We start from the raw sequence: 23,287 nt of genomic DNA, 5'->3' as shown, positions 1-23,287 counted from the left end.
CTTAGGGAATGTATCTGTTATTTTCTTTCTTTTCAATGTTACTTTTTCAATGAATGTGCTATTTTTTGTTTTTCTTTTTTAATTCCAGTGTTATCTTAATTTACGAATGTGGTTTTTCACCTACTAATAGGCCCTAGAATTTTTTTTTTTTGTAAGAGAAGGGAATGGTAGGATGCAGGATGCAGTTTTGATGGTTTACATTTTTAATCAACAGGCCGCAGCCTTGGGGACAAAAATTATTGATGAAGATGGCCTGTTGAATCTGATTCGGACTATGCCAGGCAAGAAATCCAAGTACGAAATAGCAGTTGAAACTGAGGTTCGTATAAAATGAATGTGATTTATTTAAGTTGGTGTATGTTAACTTTTTAATTTCATAGACATATGTCTTGGGTGGATACAGGCTTGTTGGCTGAAAGATTAACATCCCTGTCTACCACAAATGAACCACCTTAGTTCCTTTTGAGCTGGAAGACTCTGCTTCAAGATGTCTACTTTGTTGTTTTTTCTTATCTTTGTCAGGGAATATGAGTAGAGAAAGAACAGTATATTGCATATAACATATCTACTTATCAAACTTTCCTTATTTTCCATATTACTATTATTATTACTATTTTTTAATTTTTTGAGACAGAGTCTAGCTCTGTCCCTCAGGTCGGAGTGCAGTGGTGTGATCTCGGGTCACTGCAACTTCTGCCTCCTGGGTTCAAGCGATTCTCCTGCCTCAGCCTCCTGAGTAGCTGGAACTACAGATACCTGACACCACGCCTGCTAATTTTTATATTTTTAATAGAGACGGAGTTTCACCATGTTGGCCAGGCTGGCCTTGAACTCCTGACCTCAAGTGATTCACCCACTTCAGCGTCCCAAAGTGCTGGGATTATAGGTGTGAGCCACTGTTCCCGGCCATATTCTCACGTTGACTTTATGCAAAGGTTATTGTTTAAGAGTTCCTTAAAGGATATTTTAATAGGTATTAGCATGATAAATTTGTTTTCAATTAGAACTGTATTAGGACTTTTTAAATTGTGCAGACACCTAGCCTGTATTAGCTTTTGCAAAAGGAAAAATGTTGGCTCACATAACTAAACTATGGGCAGGGAGGGTCTGGTCTAGGAACTACTGGATCCACAGACTACAAAGCTGTGAGGACCCCTTCAGTTTCTATCTCTCTGTTTCTACTAGTTAGCCTCATTCATTCCCACTGTAGACCATCTTTTTTTACACACAGGACACAGGATTGCCAGCATTCCAAGATTTTAATGTCCCCAGCTCTGTCACCCAAATGGCAAGATGGTCCATCCAGGTTATTCCGGTTAGAGAAATCTAGGGAATGATTTCGATTACATAACCATAGCATAGTTATAAAAACCAGGAAATTAACATTGATGCCGTATTGTTAACTAACCTGTACATATTTTTCGAACCTTACATTTTCCCCTGTAGTTCTTCTGTTCCAGGGTCCCACACTGCATTTAGTTGTGTCTTCTTAGTCTTCTCCCGTCGATGACATTTCTTCAGTCTTTCCTCGTCTTCTTACAACCTTGACACTTTTAATGAGTACTGGTCAGTTTTGTGGAATGTCTCTCAGTTTGGATCTGTGATGTTTTCTCATGATTAGGTTGAGGTTACGCCTTTTTTCTAAGAACACCATGGATGTTACTTGTTGTGTACACAAGCCATCTTGTGTCCTCAGTGCATCCTGTCATAGATACAGGATGTCAATAACGTCTTATTATTAGTGAGGATAACCTTGATTATTTGGTTAAGATGATTCAGCATCCCACTGAAACTAGTGCTGGGTTTCTTCACTAGTAAAGTGACTATTTTTTCCTTTGTCATCGATAACTGTCTTGGCAGGAGAAGGAGGTACTTATGCTTATATCCAGGAGTTTGTCCTTAAACATTCATCCACTAATTTTAGCATCCACTGCTAAAGAGGCACTAATTTTTTTAAAAACAGAGATATTACATACTATAAAATCCACCCTTATAAAGTATACAAATCAGTGGTTTTTAGTATATTAACAAGAGTATACAACCATTAGCACTGTGTAATTCCAGAACATTTTCATCACCCTGAAAAGAAACCCTGTACCTATCAGCAGCCACTCATTCTATCCACCCCGTGGCACTCACTGCTCTGCTCTGTCTCTATGGATTTTCCTATTCTGGACGTTTCACGTGTGTATGGAGACATTAGAATATATGGCCTTTTGTGTCTGGCTTCTTTCACTTAGCATAGTGGTTTCAAGGTTGACCTGGGTTGTAGCATGTATCAGTGCTTCAGTCCTTGTTAGGGGTAAATAATATTTCATTGTGTGGACACATCCTATTTTGTTTCTTTTTCAGTTGATGGACATTTGGATTGTTTCCATCTTTTAGCTATAATGTGGTTATGAACATTTGTGTACAAGTTTTTGTCGAGGCGTTAACTTTTAATTAGGAAACTTTGAAACAAAAATCTCAACACTATACTTTGTTTTTTTCAAACTAAAATTGGAGTACTTATTACTTTTAAAAATCAACATGTTCTCACTTTTAGAAATTGCATTTGGTGGTTTCTGGTGTGTTTGTTAATTTTTATAGTTTAGAAGGTGGTGATTTCCACAAACAGGAAAGTCTGTTGTGAAAAGACCAGCCCAGGTTGAGTAGCCCACTTGGATATCTCTGATTGCTCTCTGTAGTACGTTTAGCAGGATAGAAATTCTGTATGTTTCATCAGGTTTCTTTTTTCCTCATTTTTCCACTTCTTAAGATGAAGAAAGAGTCCAAACTGGAGAGAACACCCCAAAAAAAAGTCCAAGGAAAAAGAAAAATTAGTCCATCTAAAAAGGAATCAGAATCTAAAAAGAGCAGGCCGACTTCCAAAAGGGACAGTTTGGCAAAGACAATAAAAAAGGAAACAGATGTGTTTTGGAAAAGCCTGGATTTCAAGGAGCAGGTGGCCGAGGAGACAAGTGGTGACAACAAGGCTAGGAATTTGGCTGATGACAGCAGTGAAAACAAAGTGGAAAATTTGCTCTGGGTGGATAAATATAAGCCAACCTCGCTCAAGACCATAATTGGACAGCAAGGTGACCAGAGCTGTGCCAACAAACTCCTACGCTGGCTCCGAAACTGGCAAAAGAGTTCTTCCGAAGATAAAAAACACGGTGATTTTACAGCCTCACTCATTTTTGTGTGTGTGTATATCAACATGTGATTGCTCAGTGGCACATATATGAGAAAATCTAACGATTCATTCATCTGTCAGCAAGCATTTATTAAGAGCTTGATCTGAACCCAGGTGCAGTACTAGACCCTGCTGGTGGTGTTGTGAACAAAACAGTCCCTCTCAGGAGCTCACAGGCAGTGGGGGAGGCATATCTGAACCAGCCATTAAAATATATTTGCCAAGTACTGCTAGAGGGGTAAGTCCAGGGTGCTGTGAGGATGAAGATGTGTGGTCAGGGCCAGGGTGTGTGTGCTCCCATCCCAGAGGAAGGGATGGCTAAGCTAAGACTTGGAAACAAAGTAGGAGCTAGCTAGGCGAAGGGAGGGAGAGATGAGTGTTGGGTAGGAAAGAGTATGTGTCCCAAGGTCTGAAGCCATGTGACAGCAAGACCCCTGAGTGGCAAGGGCACTAGGAGGAAAGCTGTGAATAAATAACAGAGGCATGCGTGCAGGGCAGTCAGCCTAAACTCCCAGTAGCAAGCACGATTTGCTGTGGCAGGCCCGACAGGCCTGTGCTTCTGTAGTTTCTGTCCTTGTTTATGATGTATTATTTGTCGTGGAGAGTGAAAAGCTCCAATATGTATTTAATGTCCAAAGTATTTTCTTAACTGAGCTTTGAGATCACAAATGTTTTAGTAGTGTTTTCAACATAGACCAGTGATGACTAGATTGCCAATCATCATTGCCAATGATGCCTGTTTATTTATAAAAATAATATATTGTAATGATACAGGACTAAATTTAAGTTAAATCACTTTTTTCATTCTGAAACTTCATAAAATCTCCCTTAAAAGAGGAGACAGGCATTTCATGTGCCTGGAGAAGACTTTTTTTTGTTTTGTTTTGTTTTGTTTTGAGACAGAGTCTCGCTCTGTTGCCCAGGCTGGAGTGCAGTGGTGCGATCTTGGCTCACTGCAACCTCTGCTTCCTGGGTTCAGGTGATTCTTCTGCCTCAGCCTCCTGAGCAGCTGAGACTACAGGTGCACACCACCATGCCTGGCTAATTTTTTGTATTTTTAGTAGAGATGGGGTTTCACCATGCTGGCCAGGCTGGTCTTGAACTCCTGACCTTGTGCTCCACCCGCCTTGGCCTCCCCAGGTGCTGAGATTACAGGCGTGAGCCACCGCACCCGGCCGAGAAGACTGTTTTAAAGCTTCGGGTGAACTCTAGTCCCTGTCTTCATGCCCGCTGGTAGTAGGTTGAAAACCATTGTCTCTGTCAGTTATTGAGTATGAGTTGAGCATGATGTATGTGCCAGGTGCTCACGTGGTGAGGGGAGGAAGAGTGCTGTAGTGTTGAGGGGCACAAGATAGTTGCAGACGCAGCATCTTCAAGTCATTTTTTCTTCTTGTGACCATGTAGCTACTATGCTTGTTAACATTTAGTGAAGCTTGCATGGCTCTGTGCTCAGCCATTCCGTCCTCACAACATCCTTAGCGGCAACTTTACTGTTGTTCTCCTCATCTAACAAAGGAGGAGGCAGGCACAGAGGGGCTAAGTCACTTCTAAAGTACCCACGGCTGGTGAGAGGTGGCATGAGGATGGATGGAGTTGGGATCGAGCCCCGGCAGCGTGCTCCGTGGCCTGTGCGTTCACAGGAAAGGAAACTCATACAATTATTATTTCAAATCAAGAGTTTTAAAGTGAGTTAGTTTTTAGTTTTTTATTTTGGGTGGGGGTGAGGTAGGAAGTAGAATTTCACTGAATGCTCTGGAAACTTGTTTATGCTTTGTAGAAAATAGTCTGCAAATTTAGAACTAAACTGGAGGACTGCTGTCTATGCAAAGTTTAGGCATAACTATTTCTGCCGTGCCTGAATTTCTGTTAGGTGATATAGGTTAACACTCTGGAACTTCTTTTTTCCTAGCAGCAAAGTTTGGTAAATTTTCCGGCAAAGATGATGGCTCTAGTTTTAAAGCAGCGTTGCTGTCAGGCCCTCCTGGTGTTGGCAAAACCACCACAGCTTCCCTGGTGTGTCAGGTGGGTGCGTTGTCGCAGTGTGGTTGGACAGATAACCTCGAGTGGTCATGGCTAGGAGATAAAAGTGTGTACCCACATCTGTGCGTGTGCATGTGTGTGTGGTGTCTATATATAAACTGTGTTTATTTTTCTAAAATAAAACCTTTAGAACCTGTTTTGGTTCTGGCGATGTTTGTAATTTTAATCCTTGGTAATTAAAGTAATAAGCAATACTTACCAACGAGCAAGGCAGTGTACTAAGCACGTGGGTGTATTATAGATAACAAAAACATGTATTCTAGACTCTGAAAGATGCAAATATCTTAATGCCTTTGAATAATTCTGTGTACTGAATAATTATCTGTACTGTCATCATCCACATGTGTCAAATGAAATAGGCTTAGGGAGGAGGGTGGAGGCCCAGTTTTCACCCGGTAGCTCGACTCAGGGTTCTGCTCTTCAGCACTGTGTGATCCTGCCTTCGTTCCTGTTGTCTCTATTGCTACTGAATCCCTGTAGACAATGGGAGAACTTGACTTGCTTAGGCACTAGAGCAGATCAGAGTTCACGTGTTAGTATCAGAGTGATGAAATAAGAGATTAGAAATTTATTGCTGGATTTCTCAGTCCTCTGCTGCATAAGCTTGTGGTTTCTTTTGTTTTTTTGTTGTATGCATCTGCATAAAATTTAAATAAAATTTTATCTGTTTTCACTGTTTATAAACATTAATGAAAAAGCAAAACAACATTTTTTTCCTAGTCCCTACAGTTGTGAACACAACTCTTTTTCTCTCTTTATTATTATCATTATATTTTTTACAAATTAAGGCATAAGGTAATCAGTTTTGGGAAATGAATCAGAATAATTTGAATTTTCCTGATTTCAGAGGAAAATTGTTTATTGGGATAGTGTCGTGACAAAGAATGATTTAACTTTATAAATTATCTTAGAGAGGATTACTTTTTGATATCTTATTTTATTTTTTTGTTTTGAGACACAGTTTTACTCTGCCGCCCAGGCTGGAGTGTAATGGCACGATCTCGGTTCACTGCAACTTCTGCCTCTCAGGTTCAAGTGATTCTCATGCCTCACCCTCCAGAGTAGCTGAGACTACAGGAACACGCCACCACGCCCAGCTAATTTTTTGTATTTCTAGTCGAGGTGGGGTTTCACCATGTTGGCCAGGCTGGTTTCAAACTCCTGACCTCAATTAATCCATCCACTTTGGCCTCCCAAAAGCGCTGGGATTACAGGTGTGAGTCAACGCACCTGGCTGGTATCTTATAATAGATTAATTCTGTGTCTGATAGTGAATTGTTGGGATGATTATGTTTAATCCTTTTTTTAGGACTTTAAGAAGTAAATTTAGTAAAATTGCTTGTTTGAATATACTCTTCCAGATTAGTGATTTGTCAGCTGAAGTTTTAAGACCAAACTTATTTGTGTTTATATGTGTATATGTATGTATATGATATTCTAAAAATTTCTAATATTGTAAGGCATACTATAGTTAATCTCATTGTCTGTTAGTATCGTACTTTATACTTTTACCTATGGGTTTTTATATTAATTTTGTACCTTCTTTCTTTCTTAACTGGCCTTTCTTGGCGGGGGTGGTGGAGTTAATTTGTATTGTGCCTTCAGTGGTTTCCAATATTTTGATTAGGAGTTGGGATACAGCTACGTGGAACTGAATGCAAGTGACACCCGGAGTAAGAGCAGTTTGAAGGCGATTGTTGCTGAGTCACTGAACAATACCAGCATCAAAGGCTTTTATTCAAGTATGTGGCTTTTTGACCTCCTGTTGTTGTTATATAAGAAAAATATGTTCATTTCAATGTTCAGTAACCAGTATTGAACACAGGTTGTGTGCCAAGCACCCTACTAAATTCTGGGGCTAACAAGAGAATAAGAAAGCCATCTGACATCACTCTTATGGGGCAGTACTTACCCTTTCATAGGTCTTAGAGGTTTCTAAGAATGTGATAAAAATGTGTACATGCACATATTTATGCGTTTTTCATATGATTTTAGAGGATTCACAGGTGAATCCTTTAAAGAGAGAAAGAAAATAAAAAACCATGTGTAATGCAGTGTGACTTATTACCTCATTACCTTATTAACCTCACTCTGCATGTGTGTAATAAGGTGTGTAATACAGAGTGAGGTAATAAGGCCAGCAGATGAAGAAGTAATTATGCTTGGGGCATTGAGTTAAAGGGGTGATAATTGTTTTGAAAGACCTCAAAGAATGAGAAAGAAACCATTTGGAGGTGGAAGAGGTCATTGCAGGCAAAGGTAGTAAAAGAGAAGACAGTGTGCAAATGCCCACTGTGTTTCAGGTTGTGGCTAGTGGTCCTCTATGGCCAGAGTTCGTGGAAAATAAGATGCTCAAGTTAAGGACCACACAGTGCCTATTTAGAGTCTATGGTGTGTTGTTTTGTCACCTGAATGAATTCTTGGTGCCTTCACATTGTTCAAAATAATTTGCTCAGGAAATGTCACTCTTAGACATGGCTGGTGGGAGGGTAGATTGGTACAACTCTGGAGAGAGTCCAGCAATATTTCTCAAATTACACATACCATCTAGCCCAGAAATTCCAATTGCTGGAATTTAGCTATTATTTTACTTTTATATGTGCAAAGTGGCATATATATGCCATATAGATAAGGATAGTCATTTAGTATGACATAATAGAAAAAAGCTTGGAAGCATCCTATATAGTTCATTAATGGTGATTAAGTAAAGTGTGATACAAGTGTAGAATGGAGTATTAAATTGCCTTAAAAAATGAAGTGTTCTGTATCTGTAAGATAAAGAATGAATCACCAAAATACATAAAATGACAAAACTGGCTGGGCATGTTGGCTCACGCCTATAATCCCAGCACTTTGGGAGGCCGAGGCGGACAGATCACCTGAGGTCAGGAGTTTGAGACCAGCCTGGTCAACATGGCGAAACACCGTCTCTACTAAAAATACAAAAATTAGCCGGGTGTGGTGGCGTGCGCCTGTAATCTCAGCTACTCGGGAGGCTGAGGCAAAAGAATCGCTTGAACCCGGGAGGCGGAGGTTGCAGTGAGCCAATATCGTGCCATTGCACTACAGCTTGGGCAACGAGTGAAACTCTGTCTCAAAAAAAAAAAAAAAATCAAAACTCAGTTGTATATTTTTATGCACATATGTGTAGAATATCTCTTAAAGGACATATAAGAGACTGTTGTTTGCCTCTGGGAAGGGAATTGGGGTCTGCAGGGGGATGGGTGGCAGGGAGAGTTTCTCTTCTCTGCATATTCTTTTTTTTTTTTTCTTTAACAACACTCTGTAGTCCAGTGCTGCATATTCTTGTAGCTTTTGAAGTTTAATATCTGTTACATAATTTTCTACAGAGCAGCAGTTTTTGAGCAATTGTTATTTTGTTTTTGTCTCATCCCATTGCTCCTCAACCTGGGTCAGATGGAGCAGCCTCTTCAGTAAGCACGAAACATGCTCTCATCATGGATGAAGTAGATGGCATGGCAGGCAATGAGGATAGGGGAGGAATTCAGGTAATTCAAGTGCTGTATTTTTTGCAGTTTCACTGTTGATAATTTAGATTGTTAAAACATTGTCATTCTCTCATACTTAGGGCAGTTAAGGCATGTTGCTGAGGAGATTTTTAGAACCTAAAATACCTTGTGTGGTATTTGTCATTTTTAAAATAATTATTTTTGTGTTGCAAACTTGCCTTTCAGGAATTAATTGGCCTGATAAAACATACTAAAATTCCCATTATTTGTATGTGCAATGATAGAAATCATCCCAAGATTCGCTCTCTGGTTCATTACTGTTTTGATCTTCGTTTTCAAAGACCTCGGGTTGAACAGATTAAGGTATGATGATTGAAATTTTTTTTCCATCACACTAGCCTATTTATTTAAGGGTCAATTTTTAAAAGTACCTGTTAAATATTTTTAAAATACCTGATTATATGAGTTAAAAATCATTGAGGACTCCTGCCTTGTCAATTTCAGGGTGCTATGATGTCTATTGCATTTAAAGAAGGTTTAAAGATTCCCCCTCCAGCTATGAATGAAATAATTTTGGGTGCCAATCAAGATATCAGACAGGTAAATTAAATATATATCATGTAACAGTTGTTGATTATTTTTAACTAATGCTTTCAACCTTGTAGGGATGGGGAGCAACAGGATTTTCCTATCTTGACGTTGTCTTATTTGTGATTCTTTTAGGTTTTACATAATCTGAGTATGTGGTGTGCACGAAGTAAAGCATTAACCTATGACCAGGCCAAAGCTGATTCTCACAGAGCCAAAAAGGATATCAAAATGGTAAAATAAATGTCCATGTCTTAGTTACTTTCCTAAGCCAAAACACTTCTTGTTCTGTAGGTAGCTTGATAGAAGTAGTTATTATAGTTCCTTGGTATGCCTGTGGAATCCAGGGATATATAGTAGGAAGTATAGACAGCTGCTGAAAGTGTTTCTAATTCAGATGAATTTTTTCTCAAAGATTGTCAATGTCAATTATAAATTTTGAGAAAGGGATAAATTTTAAATTATACTTATGCTTCAACAATTATAAAATGGCTTTTCCAGAGTTCCTTATGTTTGGCTTTCGTCTTTGGAATGGTTTTGCACTGTTCAGAATAATCCATGTCAAATGGTTTAGTTTAATGACCTCTCTGAAACTAGAGGTATGTATCAGTTTCCTCTGTGTTGTATTTTACCTAGTTGCTAATCAGAATTTGTAGTTAGAGCAATGATTAAGCAGATTCTAAAAAAGTTAATACACTTTCTTATTTATTTAAATTTTCAAAATTTTTGGTAGAGACAGGGTCTCGCTATGTTTCCCCGACTGGTCTTGAATTCCTGGCCTCAAGTGATCCTCCTGCTGCGGCCCCCAAGGTGCCGGGATTACAGGTGTGAGCCACCACGTCTGGCCTATACGCTTTATTTTTTAGAGCAGTTTAGGCTCAGGAGTTTGAGACCAGCCTGGCCAACATGGTGATCCATGCCTGGCCTATGGATTAAAAATTGAGTGGAAGGTACAGAGAGTTCTCACATACTTCATGTCCCCCTCACACGCACAGCCTCTCCCACTGCCAACATCCCCCACCACAGTGGTATATCTGTTACAATCGATGAACCTACAGTGATACCTCATTATCACCCAGAGTCCGTAGTTTACATTAGCATTCCCTCTTGGTGTTGTACATTGTATGGTTTTGACAAATGACATGTATTCACCATTGTAGTATCATACAGAATAGTTTCACTGTCCTGAAAATCCTCTGTGCTCTACCTGTTCATTCTTCCTTTCCTCTTTTCTCCCTACAACCCCTGGCAGCCACTGATCCTTTTACTGTGTCCATAGTTTTGCCTTTTCCAGAATGTGGTATAGTTGGAATCATGTAGTATGTGGACTTTTCCAATTGGCTTCTTTCACGTAGTAATGGCATATAAGGTTCTTCCATAACTTTTTTTTTGTTTGTTTTTTTTGTTTTTTTTTTTTTGGAGTCTTGTTTTGTCACCCAGGCTGGAGTATAGTGGCATGATCTTGGCTCACTGTAGCCTCTGCCTCCCAGGTTCATGTGATTCTCTTGCCTCAGGCTTCTGAGTAGCTCGGGTTACAGGCACCTGCCACCACACCTGGCCAATTTTTTATTTTTAGTAGAGACAAGGTTTTACTATGTTGGCCAGGCTGGTCTCGAACTCCGGACCTCAAGTGATCCGCCCACCTCGGCCTCCCAAAGTGCTCGGATTACAGGGGTGAGCCACCATGCCCTGCCCCCCCATGTCTTTTCATGGCTTGATAGCTCACTTCTTTTTATTGTTGAATAATATTACATTGTGTGACTGTACCACAGTTAAATTGTTTATTTACCTACTAAAAGGACATCTTGGTTGCTTACAACTTTTGGTAATTATAAATAAAACTGCTTATAAACATCCTGTGCAGATTTTTGTGTGAACATAGTTTCATTTGGGTGAATACCAAGAAGCGTGGTTGCTGGATCGTGTGGTAAGAGTATGTTTAATTTTGTAAGAAACTACCAAACGGTACAGTTTTGCATTCCCACCAGCAATGAATGGAATTCCTCTTGTTCCATATCCTCGTTAGCATTTGGTGATGTTACTGTTTTGAATTTTGGCCATTCTAATAGGTGTGTCCCTCTCTTTTTTCAGGGCCCATTTGATGTTGCCCGGAAAGTGTTTGCAGCTGGAGAGGAGACTGCTCACATGTCACTTGTGGACAAGTCAGATCTCTTTTTTCATGATTATTCAATAGCACCCCTCTTTGTCCAGGAAAATTACATACACGTGAAGCCTGTAGCAGCAGGGTGAGTGTCCAGAGCTGGTGAGAGGTGTGCTTAGTATCCAGCACTGCGAAGGCTAAATACCCGTGAAGAAGGGACCTGGGGTGTGGAGAGTGGGATAATCCAGACTGGTTCTTTCCTGCAGGGGTGACATGAAAAAGCACCTGATGCTTTTAAGCAGAGCAGCAGACAGCATCTGCGATGGTGACTTAGTGGACAGCCAGATCCGGAGTAAGCAAAACTGGAGTCTTCTGCCTGCGCAGGTGAGCAGAGGGCTCTCCCTAACATGCAGGCTCTGCTTTTACTAAGAGAACTAAATAGCTTTTAGCTGCTGTACTTATTTTATTTTATTTTGTTTACTTTATTTTTGAGATCGAGTCTTGCTCTGTTGCCCGGGCTGGAGTGCAGTGGTATGATCTCGGCTCACTGGAGCCTCTGCCTCCCGGGTTCAAGAGATTCTCCTGCCTCAGCCTCCTGAGTAGCTGGGACTACAGGTGCCCGCCACCATACCCAGCTAATCCTGTAGTTATTTTAAATACCAGATAAATGTTATGGCTCTTGTGGCAAAAATATAGTCTGTTACAGATTATAATACTCTGTGGTAACTATTGTCTGTTTCCTAATCTGGCCTTATTTTTCTTTTTTCTTTCTTTCTTTCTTTCTTTTTTTTTTTTTTTTTGAGACAGTGTTGCTGTGTTGCCCAGGCTGGAGTGCCATGGCGTGATCTTGGCTCACTGCAAGCTCCGCCTCCTGGGTTCATGCCATTCTCCTGCCTCAGATTCCTGGGTAGCTGGGACTACAGGCGCCCGTCACCACGCCCAGCTAATTTTTTGTATTTTTAGTAGCGACAGGGTTTCACTGTGTTTGCCGAGACCAGCTCAGTCGGGGAGACCCTAACCCAGCGGCACTAGAGGAATTAAAGACACACACACGGAAATACAGAGGTGTGAAGTGGGAAATCAGGGGTCTCACGGCCTTCAGAGCTGAGAGCCTCGAACAGAGATTTACCCGTGTATTTATTAACAGCAAGCCCGTCATTAGCATTGTTTCTATAGATATTAAATTAACTGAAAGTATCCCTTATGCGAAATGAAGGGATGGGCCGAATTAAAGGAATAGGTTGGGCTAGTTAACTGCAGCAGGAGCACGTTCTTAAGGCACAGATCGCTCATGCTATTGTTTGTGGTTTAAGAATGCCTTTAAGCGGTTTTCTGCCCTGGGCGGGCCAGGTGTTCCTTGCCCTCATTCCTGTAAACCCACAACCTTCCAGTGTGGGTGTTATGGCCATCATGAACATGTCACAGTGCTGCAGATATTTTGTTTATGGCCAGTTTTGGGGCCAGTTTATGGCCAGATTTTGGGGGGCCTGTTCCCAACAGTGTTGGCCAGGATGGTCTCAATCTCCTGACCTTGTGATCCGCCCGCCTTGGCCTTCCAAAGTGCTGGGATTACAGGCATGAGCCACTGTGCCCGGCCCAATCTGGCCTTATTTTTCTATATTTCAAAAATTTTTTAATGTAAATGGACACATAGAAATAGGAATGTTAGATTTTGGTTGTAAGATGTGAATCAAAAGTTTCATTTGCTGTGTTTTACCTTAAGAATCCTTGTTTTTTTATTTTTGGTCATTCTTGGCTCTCCCAGGTTGTCACTGAGTAGCGGCTTCTAGAAGCAGTGCAGCTAGGGCAGGCCAGCAGCCATGTCTCTGATGCATTCATTCAGATTTTCTTCCTTGCTAAAAAGGCAGTTTTATATTGGGTACTGTATTTAGGTTGAGATCTTTAACTCGAAACAGAATTTGATAGACATTTGTAATTAAGAGAGTTATTCGTTCTTTTTGACTTTTGTATAGTTATACAGGATTATTGGCCTGAGTAATAAAATAAGTAAGACGCTTCCAGAAGGCCTAATGCTTCTCTTGATTCTACTCACACATTGCTTGAAAACAAGAAACAAAATTTCATTCTGGAGATACAGAATTTTTTTTTTTTTTTTTTTTTTTTGAGACAAGGTCTCACTCTGTCAGGCAGGCTGGAATGCAATGGTGTGATCATGGCTCACTGCAGCCTTGCCCTCCTGGGCTCAAGTGATCCTCCAGCCTCAGCCCTGCAAGTAGCTGGGACCATAGGTGTGCGCCATCATGCCAGCTAATTTTTGTATTCTTTGTAGAGACGGGGTTTCGCCATGTTGGCCAGGCTGGTCTTGAACTCCTGGGTGCAGGCTGTCTGCCCATCTCCCAAAGTGCTGGGGTTACTGGCATGAGCCACTGCACCTGGCCCAGAATCTTTTCTTTTACATTTTATGTGTTTTGTTTTGTTTACTTAATAATTGTAGCTTAAAGGCATAATGTTTTAACACAGGAAAAGCTTAATGTACAAAAATACTTCCTAAAGTGTTCTGATAACAAAAAGTTGGAGAAAATCTCCATGTCTAGCAGTAGGAGAATAATTATGATGAATCCTCTTGAAGAAGTATTTATAGCCTTTAAAACTATTTGCAAAGATTATCTAATATGAAAAAGTGCTTGTGAGGGAATTACTAGAGTAAAGCAGTATACAAAATTTATGTAGACTATAATTCCAGCCTTTAAGAAAGTGAAAACCCTGGACATAGAAGACATCTAAGGTTACATTTTTAAAAAACTTTTCTCAAGTGCCAGTTTAATTGACTGTAATCATTAGTCTTTCTATGCTTTAATCTACCTATGTTGTCAGTCATTTATGTTAAAGACCATCATATCCCTCTTAAGTAATTATTTGCTGTGACGTTGGCATCGGTGAGGTAACCGGTATGTTGAGATTAGTTGCTTGAGGAGGCTGAGTTGGCGACATGATCTCCCTGAGGGCCATAACATGTTGGATCAAGGTGTGTACCGCAATCTGTTGTTTTCTCTGGGAGAAGTTTCCCATACCAACAGATCAGAGTTAGAGAAAGGGTGTGACTGCCCTGTAGGTAGGTATTTGGTACAGTGTTGCTTTATCTTCCGTAGACTGTTTGGAAGCCAATGACTATTAAGGAAGTAACTTTGTACGGAACATAAATTCTGGACTGCAATTGATTTTTTTTCAGGCCATTTATGCCAGTGTTCTTCCTGGAGAGTTGATGAGGGGGTACATGACCCAGTTTCCCACCTTCCCAAGCTGGCTGGGGAAGCACTCGTCTACAGGCAAACATGATCGTATTGTTCAGGACCTGGCCTTGCATATGAGTCTCAGGTAGGTGGGATTACTCTGTTTCGGGTATTTTATCGATTTGGTGTATTTGGCCTTTATCCAGTAATGATCATGTGAGTCAAAAGATTTGTGTTTTAGTTTTTATTTTATTGGTAACTAGATGAATGATCCTGGATAAGTTCCTTATATTTTATGGGCCTGAGTTTTATCATCTGTAATCAGTGTAATACTTGTTTTGCCACTTAAAAGGGTACTTTGGACAATAAAATGGTAGATGTCATAAGTTAAAATTTTAAAGACTGCGTGAGTCTGAGGTGGCACTGTTACTGTTATTGTTATTATGCCTATTAGTGGGAATAGCTTCGCAGCTTCAGAATAATTAATAGGAAAATAATTGAACTGTTTAAAGAAATGAACTATTTTTTACCAATTTACTCTAGTAGTAAACTGACCTAGTCATTTGGGATAGGAAATAACAGTTTAGCATGTAACAGGAGGAGGCTGCTCAGATCATTGAAAATGAATGTGCTTGGAAAAGTTTAAGGAAGTTCAAAAATACTTGCATTTGGTACAATTTTGTTGAACTTTAGCAACTTGGAAAATGTGCATAAATATTAAGTACACTTTATGGATTCTTCTTTTTATTCTTTTTTAAGACAAGGTCACACTCTGTCACCCAGGCTGGAATGCAGTGATGCGATCTCTGCTCACTGCATCCTCCACCTCCGGGTTTAAGTGATTCTCCCACCTCAGCCTCCTGAGTAGCTGGGATTATAGGCGCACGCCACCATGTCCGGCTAATTTTTGTATTTTTCGGTAGATATGGGGTTTCATCGTGTTGCCCAAGCTGGTCTCGAACTCCTGACCTCAAGTAATCTGCCTGCCTTGGCCTCCCAAAGTGTTGAGATTACAGGCGTGAGCCGCCATGCCTGGCCTATGGATTCATTTTTCTTTTTTTTCTTTTTTTTTTTATTATTATTGAGACAGAGTGTCACTGCGTCGCCCAGGCTGGAGTGCAGTGGTGTGATCTTGGCTCACTGCAAGCTCCACCTCTGAGGTTCAAGCAATTCTTCTGCCTCAGCCTCTTGAGTAGTTGGGACTAAGGTGCATGCCACCACACCTGGCTAATTTTTGTATTTTTTAGTAGAGACAGGGTTTCACCGTATTGGTCAGGCTGGTCTCGAACTCCTGACCTCAGGTGATCCACCCTCCTTGGCCTCCGAAAGTGCTGGGATTACAGGCGTGAGCCACACGCCCGGCCCCTGGATTCATTTTTAACCATGAACTACTTGAGTGATCTTAATTTGCCATCTGGTCCCTGGAAGGAATATTAATATTTGATCCCCCATTCCACTTTTAAGTTTTGGTTAGAGCTGACCTGAGCTAGTTCCTTTTTTCTGTTCCTGTAAAATTCTACTTTATTATCTTGTTCTCTTTCTAACCTATGGCATGAGTCTTTTGTGCTACCCATGTATTAGTTTTCTGTTGCTGTTGTAAGAAATTACAACACACATAATGGCTTAAAACAACACAGATTTATCAAGATCTTAGAAGGCATCAACCCTCAGTCCCGATCTTGAGCTGGGAAGATTTTCCTGGATTATCCGTGCAGTTATCACAAGGGTCTTCATGAAGGGAGTCAGTAGTGTCAGAGTCAGGAAGGTCTGAGGATGCTACGCCAGGCCTCGAGAAGAGAGACAGGGACCATCAGCCAAGACGTGCAGGTGGCCTCCAGAAGCTGGAAAGTCTGCTTTCCCCATGGCTCTTCTCATTGGCCAGGCTGCGGCTGCCTCTTGCTGTTTTCCTGCTCCTTACCTGGCGTTTTTAAAGGTCATGGGTCGCTCTGCCCTAGGGCAGCCCTCTCAGATGCTCCCGCTAGACTCCATGTAGATTTTGAGCCCTGGACTTCCGGGTTGTTTTATGGCTATTCTTCACTGTCCTCTTCCCTCATTAGACCAAACATTTTTGGGGGTGGGAACTGAGGCTTCCTCATCTAGTAGTTGGGTCATATTTAGGCCATTATTATCAGCAAAGACATTTATAGTGAATTCATAATTTTTAAAGTAAATTAAGACCTCCCTACTTTTTAACCCTGATCAAGTCACTGAACTTTTTGTAGGTCCGTTTCTCTTCTTTAAAAAATGGAAGAGTGATCTTATTGGTTTGTAACTTTTTTGGGAGTCATAGATGCTTTTGAGAATCTGAATGCTTTGATTTTTATTCCCCTAACAATGCACAGATCCACAAAGAAAACACTTTTAGGGGAATTACAGATTCCTGAGGTTAAGAACCCTTGGTTTAGGTACACTAAATGGCATCTTTGACTTTTCTATGAGTCTATTAGAAGATGATGATACTGTAAAACATTGTAGAACAGTTTTGGAAATGGTTTCATGATTTCTGGGGGTACTGTGGCTTAGGGACTCACACTACTTCCTTTAAGTACTAGCGTGCTTAATTATGGAAGACAATCTAGAGGAAATGGATGAAATTAAAATAGGAGAGTTTTAAAAACTCTTTGTCTAGGTAATAGTTGCGAGGGTGAGTCTAGATTTCTGATCAGGAGAAAAGCTGTGGCTTCTTATGGTTCACACATTCAATTCCTTGAAGGCAGGAGCAGGACCAGGACCCATAGACAATTTGTAAAGAATCATTTCTTTTTGCTTCTGATGCTGGTTCTGATAACAACAACTTTTGAAGTTTTACGTATACAGGCTGGGTGCGGTGGCTCACGTCTGTAATCCCAGCACTTTGGGAGGCCAAGGCGGGTGGATCACCTGTTAGGAGTTTGAGACCAGCCTGGGCAAGATGGTGAAACCCTGTCTCTACTAAAAATACAAAAAAAAAAATTAGCCGGGTGTGGTGGCGGGTGCCTGTAATCCCAGCTACTCAGGAGGCTAAGGCAGGAGAACCTCCTGAACCCGGGAGGTGGAGGTTGCAGTGAGCCAAGATTGCGCCACTGCACACCAGCCTGGGCAACAAGAGTGAGGCTTCGTCTTTAAATAATTAAATAATGTATACATATAAATGCCTGGTTTGAAGATAGAGGCAGCTGGCTTGGAAAGATTTAGGATGGTGGCATTTGAAATATTGTTTTCTTCAGTTGCTTTCTGTCTTTAAGAAGTGACAACATTTAAGAGAGAAAGAAAGAGTCATTTTATGATAACATTCGAGTTCTCAGCAGACCAGAGACTGTTTCCCTAAACCTTCCTCTGGCCACTGTGGATCACTTTTTGATTTTGTGGGAACACTCTGTAATTTTCTTAGATTTGGGGAAAAGCCGGCTCTAGAACTGACGATTTCAGAGTAACAGTATTTAGGAAATGTGAGGGAAGCATTCATATATTATTTTGTGTGTTATAATCAGGGACCAAAAGGTGTTATACACATTCACACACTTGAGATAGGGAATTTCATTGCCTTATACTGATGCTTTTAATATTTTGGAACTTGGAACGAGTCATATTTATGAACACAAAGAAACATTCTGTTGCCTGGGCCTTAAGAGTAGGGTGGAAGTAGAATCCACGTATGTTTTTCAGTCACTGATGTAGGTAAGTAGAAAATTTCCTTTGGGCACATTGATGTGTACCCGTTACCCTCATGCTGTGGTGCTGGGCTTTCTAGACTACACCAGCGGGCTGTCAAAGAGTAGGCATTCCATTCAGCATTATTGAAATCGGACTGAACTCTGCCTGATTAACTCAGTGCTGTTATGCACAGTATGACTTGAGTTGATACTTTGCTGTTGACTATGTCTCTTTTGTTGTGGTTTCAGAACTTACTCCAGCAAAAGGACTGTAAACATGGATTATCTGTCGCTTCTAAGGGATGCACTTGTACAGCCCTTGACCTCACAAGGAGTAGACGGAGTACAGGATGTTGTTGCACTTATGGACACATATTATTTGATGAAAGAAGACTTTGAGAATATCATGGAAATCAGCAGCTGGGGTGGCAAACCTAGTCCCTTTTCAAAGCTGGATCCCAAGGTAAATCATGTCACTCACTGGTTCTCCATCACTTTCTAATACCAGGTTTGTACTGACAATACTTCAGAGGTGTTTTAGATGCTGTAAGATTTACTTCTTTTTCCCCTCAAATGCTTGTTGCTTCTTATGGCCTATATTTTCCAAAGATACTATTTGAATGCAGTATTAAGAGTAGACTTCTGGGCTTGACTTTACAATTTGTATTTTTATCTTTGCTTTCTGCTCAGTGGAATAGCAAGAAGTGAAATTTGAGGAGCAAATATAAATATATTCTTTATAAAGGATGAGAGGATGAGTCTAGGGAATTAAAAGTTGAGCTGTGAGCTCTGGTGGTAATGGGTTGTAAAAATAAAATGTGTTTATTGGCTGAGGATTTGTACAAATTTTCTTTTTCTTAGTCTACCTAATCTGTGGATTCAGTATTTATTCCAGTTGGATAATCTTCTCTGTAATAATGTATCCCCACTTTTCTTATAATGAGACCAAAAAAACTAAAGTGATACATCATGAATATGTAACATCCAGTACCCAACTCTTGCACCTATGTAGTGAATGCGTTTTAGAAGACATATTCTCTGTAGTTTGCCCTCCCCAGAATTTTGACCCGACTTTATGGTTATCAGTAAATTCTCACAGCAGATATCCATTGTTAGAATTCATGGACTAATTCAGGAATTATGTTTAGAAGCTTGAAGGTAAGACTTTCAAGTTACTTAGTATTTTGAAGTAACTACTCTTATTGTGGAAAAGGTATCTTGTGTTTTGTGGAAATTAAAGGCCAACTTATATCTTGTGATGAGCTCCCCCCACCTTTTTTTTTTTTTTTTTTTTTTTTTTTTTTGAGACAGTCTAGCTCTGTTGCCCAGGCTGAAGGGCAGTGGTGCGATCTCGGCTCACTGCAACCTCTGCCTCCCGGGTTCAAGCCATTCTCATGCCTCAGCCTCCCAAGTAGCTGGGATTACAGGTGCACTCCATCACGCCTGGCTAAGTTTTGTATTTTTAGTAGAGATGGGGTTTCCCTATGTTGGCCAGGCTGGTCTCAAACTCCTGGCCTCATGTGAACTGCCTGCTTTGGCCTCCCAAAGTGCTGGGATTACAGGCGTGAGCCACCACACCCAGCCGAGCCCCTTTTTGATTTACTGATTCACTGATTAACTTTGCTTACTACTTTGTAGAAATGTGGAGAATGCTGAATAAGTAAACATGATGACTTGAAGTGACTTTTTGTTTGTTTGTTTGCCTAAAGTTCCCAAATATATATATATATGTATTTTTTTTTTTTTAGACAGAATCTCACTCTGTTACCCAGCCTGGAGTGCAGTGGCGCGATCTCAGCTCACTGCAACCTCCACCTCCTGGGTTCAGGATTCTCATGGAGAAGCATGAGCCACTGTGCCCCGCCTTCAATCTTTTTTGTCATGGGCTCTATTAAGAATGTTATGAAAAATATGGAACTTATCCATAGAAAAATGCACATACTTAGATTTACATGTTTATACATAAATACTTTGCAAACAGTTGCAAGGGGCTCCCAGGGTCTCTTTAGGCTTACAGAGTTTAAAAGAATTGTTTGGGACTTAGATTTTTAAAAACTCCATCTACTCCTTTCATATAGGTGAAAGCAGCCTTCACAAGAGCTTACAATAAGGAAGCCCACCTTACTCCATACTCACTTCAAGCTATAAAGGCATCTAGACACAGCACAAGCCCATCCCTGGATTCGGAATACAATGAAGAATTAAATGAAGATGACTCTCAATCTGATGAGAAAGACCAAGATGCTATAGAAACTGATGCCATGATCAAGGTAGTATTTTAAGCCACAGACAGGAGAACCTCAAAATAGATGATCTTTCCTTGCCTGGTGAATAATAGGGCCTTTTCAGCACATAGCAGAATAACTTGAAAATACTTCTTAAGTTTTTTTGTTCATCATGGTTGAGGGTGGAGAAGGTAGAGATTTCATTTTTATAAAGTTTCTTATGGTAGTCGAAGAGCCAAACAGCAAGAAAACAGGCCATGATATTGACGGCCATATGTTCTGTTAGAAAAAGTACCATTTTTATTTATCTAGCCATTGGTGTATGCTTTCAAGAAAAATGTTTGTAACAGAACAGTTTCTTCTGTTGCTTATGTTTTGCTATAGCCACTAAACTGCTTTGTGGAAGTTTCTTAGAGCAAAACATTCTTGCCTTTTGATGGGAAAGATGAAAACCAATTGTGGTATCAGCCTGCTGTGTACAGCTGGCTGAGCCAAGGAACCTCATCCGATCCTCCTCTGTCCTTCGCTGGGTGTGGGTGCTTCTTGCCCTTCATTTCTGTTTTCTGTATGCAGGAGTAGGAATAGTGGTCTTCTTCACTGTGGCTCTCATGTCGACCCTAACAGGTGGTCTCCCTCTCTCCCTCTCTTCTGCTTTCACAAAATGACTGTTTACACCTCTAATCTGAAACTGAAAGAAGAGGAAATTCTTCATCTAAGCATTACCCTATTTGTCAATTACCTCTTGCTTATTTTGTCTTTCCTAAGTATACCTCTGTTCTAAATCCAAGAAACTGCCTTACATGGGGAACGGATCCTAGTTCTAAATTCTAAACTAAAAGTTTTTACTGCCAGCTTTTAAAGGCTGTAAGTGGCGCAGTTGTTGCTGTAAGCGCTTCATGGGTCGCAGTAGTTCAAGATCTCGATGTTTGCAGCCTCTCTTCTTTTTTAATTAAGTTGCAGGTAAAGATTAGATTTGTTACAGAGATGAACTTATTTCATTTACTCATAAACACAGCTATTAACTATTTTGTTATCTTCCCCCTAACAGAAAAAGACAAAATCTTCAAAGCCTTCAAAACCAGAAAAAGATAAGGAGCCCAGAAAAGGAAAAGGAAAAAGTTCGAAGAAATGAAACCATTTTTCACTAGCGACAGCCACTTTTTACTCTCCCTCCTGACCAGTCCAGCTGGTCTAGAGAAAGCCTTGTTTTTTCCCAGAGCAACCATGTTTTAGCATAATGGGATGACCTGGTGTCCCATTATAAATAAAGGGTGGTATGGCTAGAAGGGTATGAGCAGTAGGCTTATGTACACCTCTTATAGAGGTTGATAGGACTGCTTGGGTCCTCCACTGTCCTCTGTCAATCTAGTTAGACGTGCTTCTGAATGACTGTAGAATTGGAACTAGAAACTACACCTGGGCTTTGGAGTCAGATTTTAGTTAACAATAATGAGCCTGAGAGCAGTAGTACTAAGGCGTCTTTTGTAGGCTTAAGAATTTATCCTAATGGCCTTTATAGGACCAATGCTGATTTTTTTTAAAGGCAGTTCCTATTATGTGGTGAAATTTTGTAAATAAATGATTATACAAAACAGTCACCACCTAGAACTGGGTATTCTTTGTACATTGTCAGATATCTTTCAAAGTATAAATTAGGAATAAAAATGTTCCACATGATATGTGTACAAATTCTAAGATTGTCATCTTGTACAGCAAAATATTATGTTGGTGTATTACTTCCTTATTAATTTGCAAATGATTGGATTAAAAAAGCTCACTGTATTCCTTACTAACCTGTTGTGTGAAACATAACATTGGCAGTCGAGGAGTCAGAACTCGGATTCCCAGCCTCACTCCCTCTGTGTGTGTTGACCACGTCTCTGCTGTGAATAGGATTTCCTGCAGTGGTCTGTTATGGGGCTTTGCAGCGTGGGGGGCTGCAGAAGATTCTCAGACATTCTTATCCTTCTGGAGTCTCAACCCATCAGGTTCAAACCAGTAGGAACCAGGCTGGGTCAGGCTCTTAAGTTCACTACGGTGGGGGACAAAATGAACACTGGCTTTTGTTCACTTTGCCCCTGAGAGATCTAGTCCTGTCCTGTGATGGCTTCCACAAACCCTGTTGGAAGTTTGGGTTATTCCTATAACTGTATGTGTTGAGTGGCCGTGAGGCTATGGACCTAGCCTGGAATTTAGATGTCTAGCTATTTTTTAATCTTGTTGGTAAATGCTCAGAGGTCTGTGCTACCTCTGTGAGGTATATACTAAAATGAATGTAAAATAAGGATCGTATTCCCTGCTTTAAGGAACTGGTAGTCTTGTTTGGGTGATGAGACAAAGTTCTTGAGACATTTAAACTGTATTTACCAGTGTGAAAAATGTCTTTTATGGAGATTAATTCATTATGGAAATAAAACATTGCCTAAGCCCTTGCCTGCTGAGTCACGACCCTGTCTTTGTTAAAGTCCATCTTGAAACTCTTATGCTTCAGGAAAGGTTTTCTCACCAGTAGGGTGAGGCTGGCTTTCCTATTCATGTTCTTCCATTTCTATGCCTTTTGGATATGCAAGTCACGTCTCCCTAGGTCTTCTGCAGCCCCCAGGAGAGGGACTTGAATCTCCATGCAGCCAGGATGCGGCATAGCGTCCTTCACTTGTTCATTATGATTTTGTTTGTAATTTTAAATGTTTTAAACCCAAGATTGGGATAATATGTGTGTAAAATTAATTAATAGCATTTCTTTTAGAATTAGAAATTGTAAATATGCCCTTTATGAGGATGGTATAGGTCTATTTGATTCCTCTTTGAAGCCCTCGTGACCATGAGGTGAATGAGATTCATGGTAGGAGGCAGTTGGTGGTTCTG

The 23,287-nt window shown here is 40.5% G+C and overlaps 1 protein-coding gene across 11 annotated transcripts in view; it reads left to right on the top strand.

The window, feature by feature from the left end:
• Nucleotides 1-22,855, top strand: part of RFC1 (replication factor C subunit 1) — a 77,429-nt gene extending 54,574 nt beyond the window's left edge. For 2 of the 11 annotated variants that reach the window (XM_063603517.1, XM_063603516.1), the window contains 15 exons: nt 215-319; nt 2,759-3,155; nt 5,088-5,197; nt 6,843-6,957; nt 8,633-8,724; nt 8,911-9,048; nt 9,190-9,285; nt 9,409-9,507; nt 11,365-11,519; nt 11,641-11,758; nt 14,565-14,710; nt 18,447-18,660; nt 20,276-20,467; nt 21,275-21,382; nt 21,471-22,855. In XM_063603517.1, the coding sequence (XP_063459587.1) occupies nt 215-319; nt 2,759-3,155; nt 5,088-5,197; nt 6,843-6,957; nt 8,633-8,724; nt 8,911-9,048; nt 9,190-9,285; nt 9,409-9,507; nt 11,365-11,519; nt 11,641-11,758; nt 14,565-14,710; nt 18,447-18,660; nt 20,276-20,467; nt 21,275-21,382; nt 21,471-21,554 (2,169 nt within the window). In that variant the 3' untranslated portion in view covers nt 21,555-22,855. Of the gene's footprint in view, nt 1-214; nt 320-2,758; nt 3,156-5,084; nt 5,198-6,842; nt 6,958-8,632; nt 8,725-8,910; nt 9,049-9,189; nt 9,286-9,408; nt 9,508-11,364; nt 11,520-11,640; nt 11,759-14,564; nt 14,711-18,446; nt 18,661-20,275; nt 20,468-21,274 lie in introns of all 11 variants that reach the window. The other 9 variants (XM_034958454.3, XM_008957570.5, XM_055111280.2 and 6 more) reach the window with 5 other exon arrangements.
• The last annotated feature ends 432 nt before the right edge of the window (nt 22,856-23,287 follow it).

Source organism: Pan paniscus, chromosome 3, assembly GCF_029289425.2.
Source record: "Pan paniscus chromosome 3, NHGRI_mPanPan1-v2.0_pri, whole genome shotgun sequence".
Classification (NCBI taxonomy): domain Eukaryota; kingdom Metazoa; phylum Chordata; class Mammalia; order Primates; family Hominidae; genus Pan; species Pan paniscus.
Note: the sequence above shows the minus strand (reverse complement) of the source record. Positions and strands in the feature narration are given on the sequence as shown.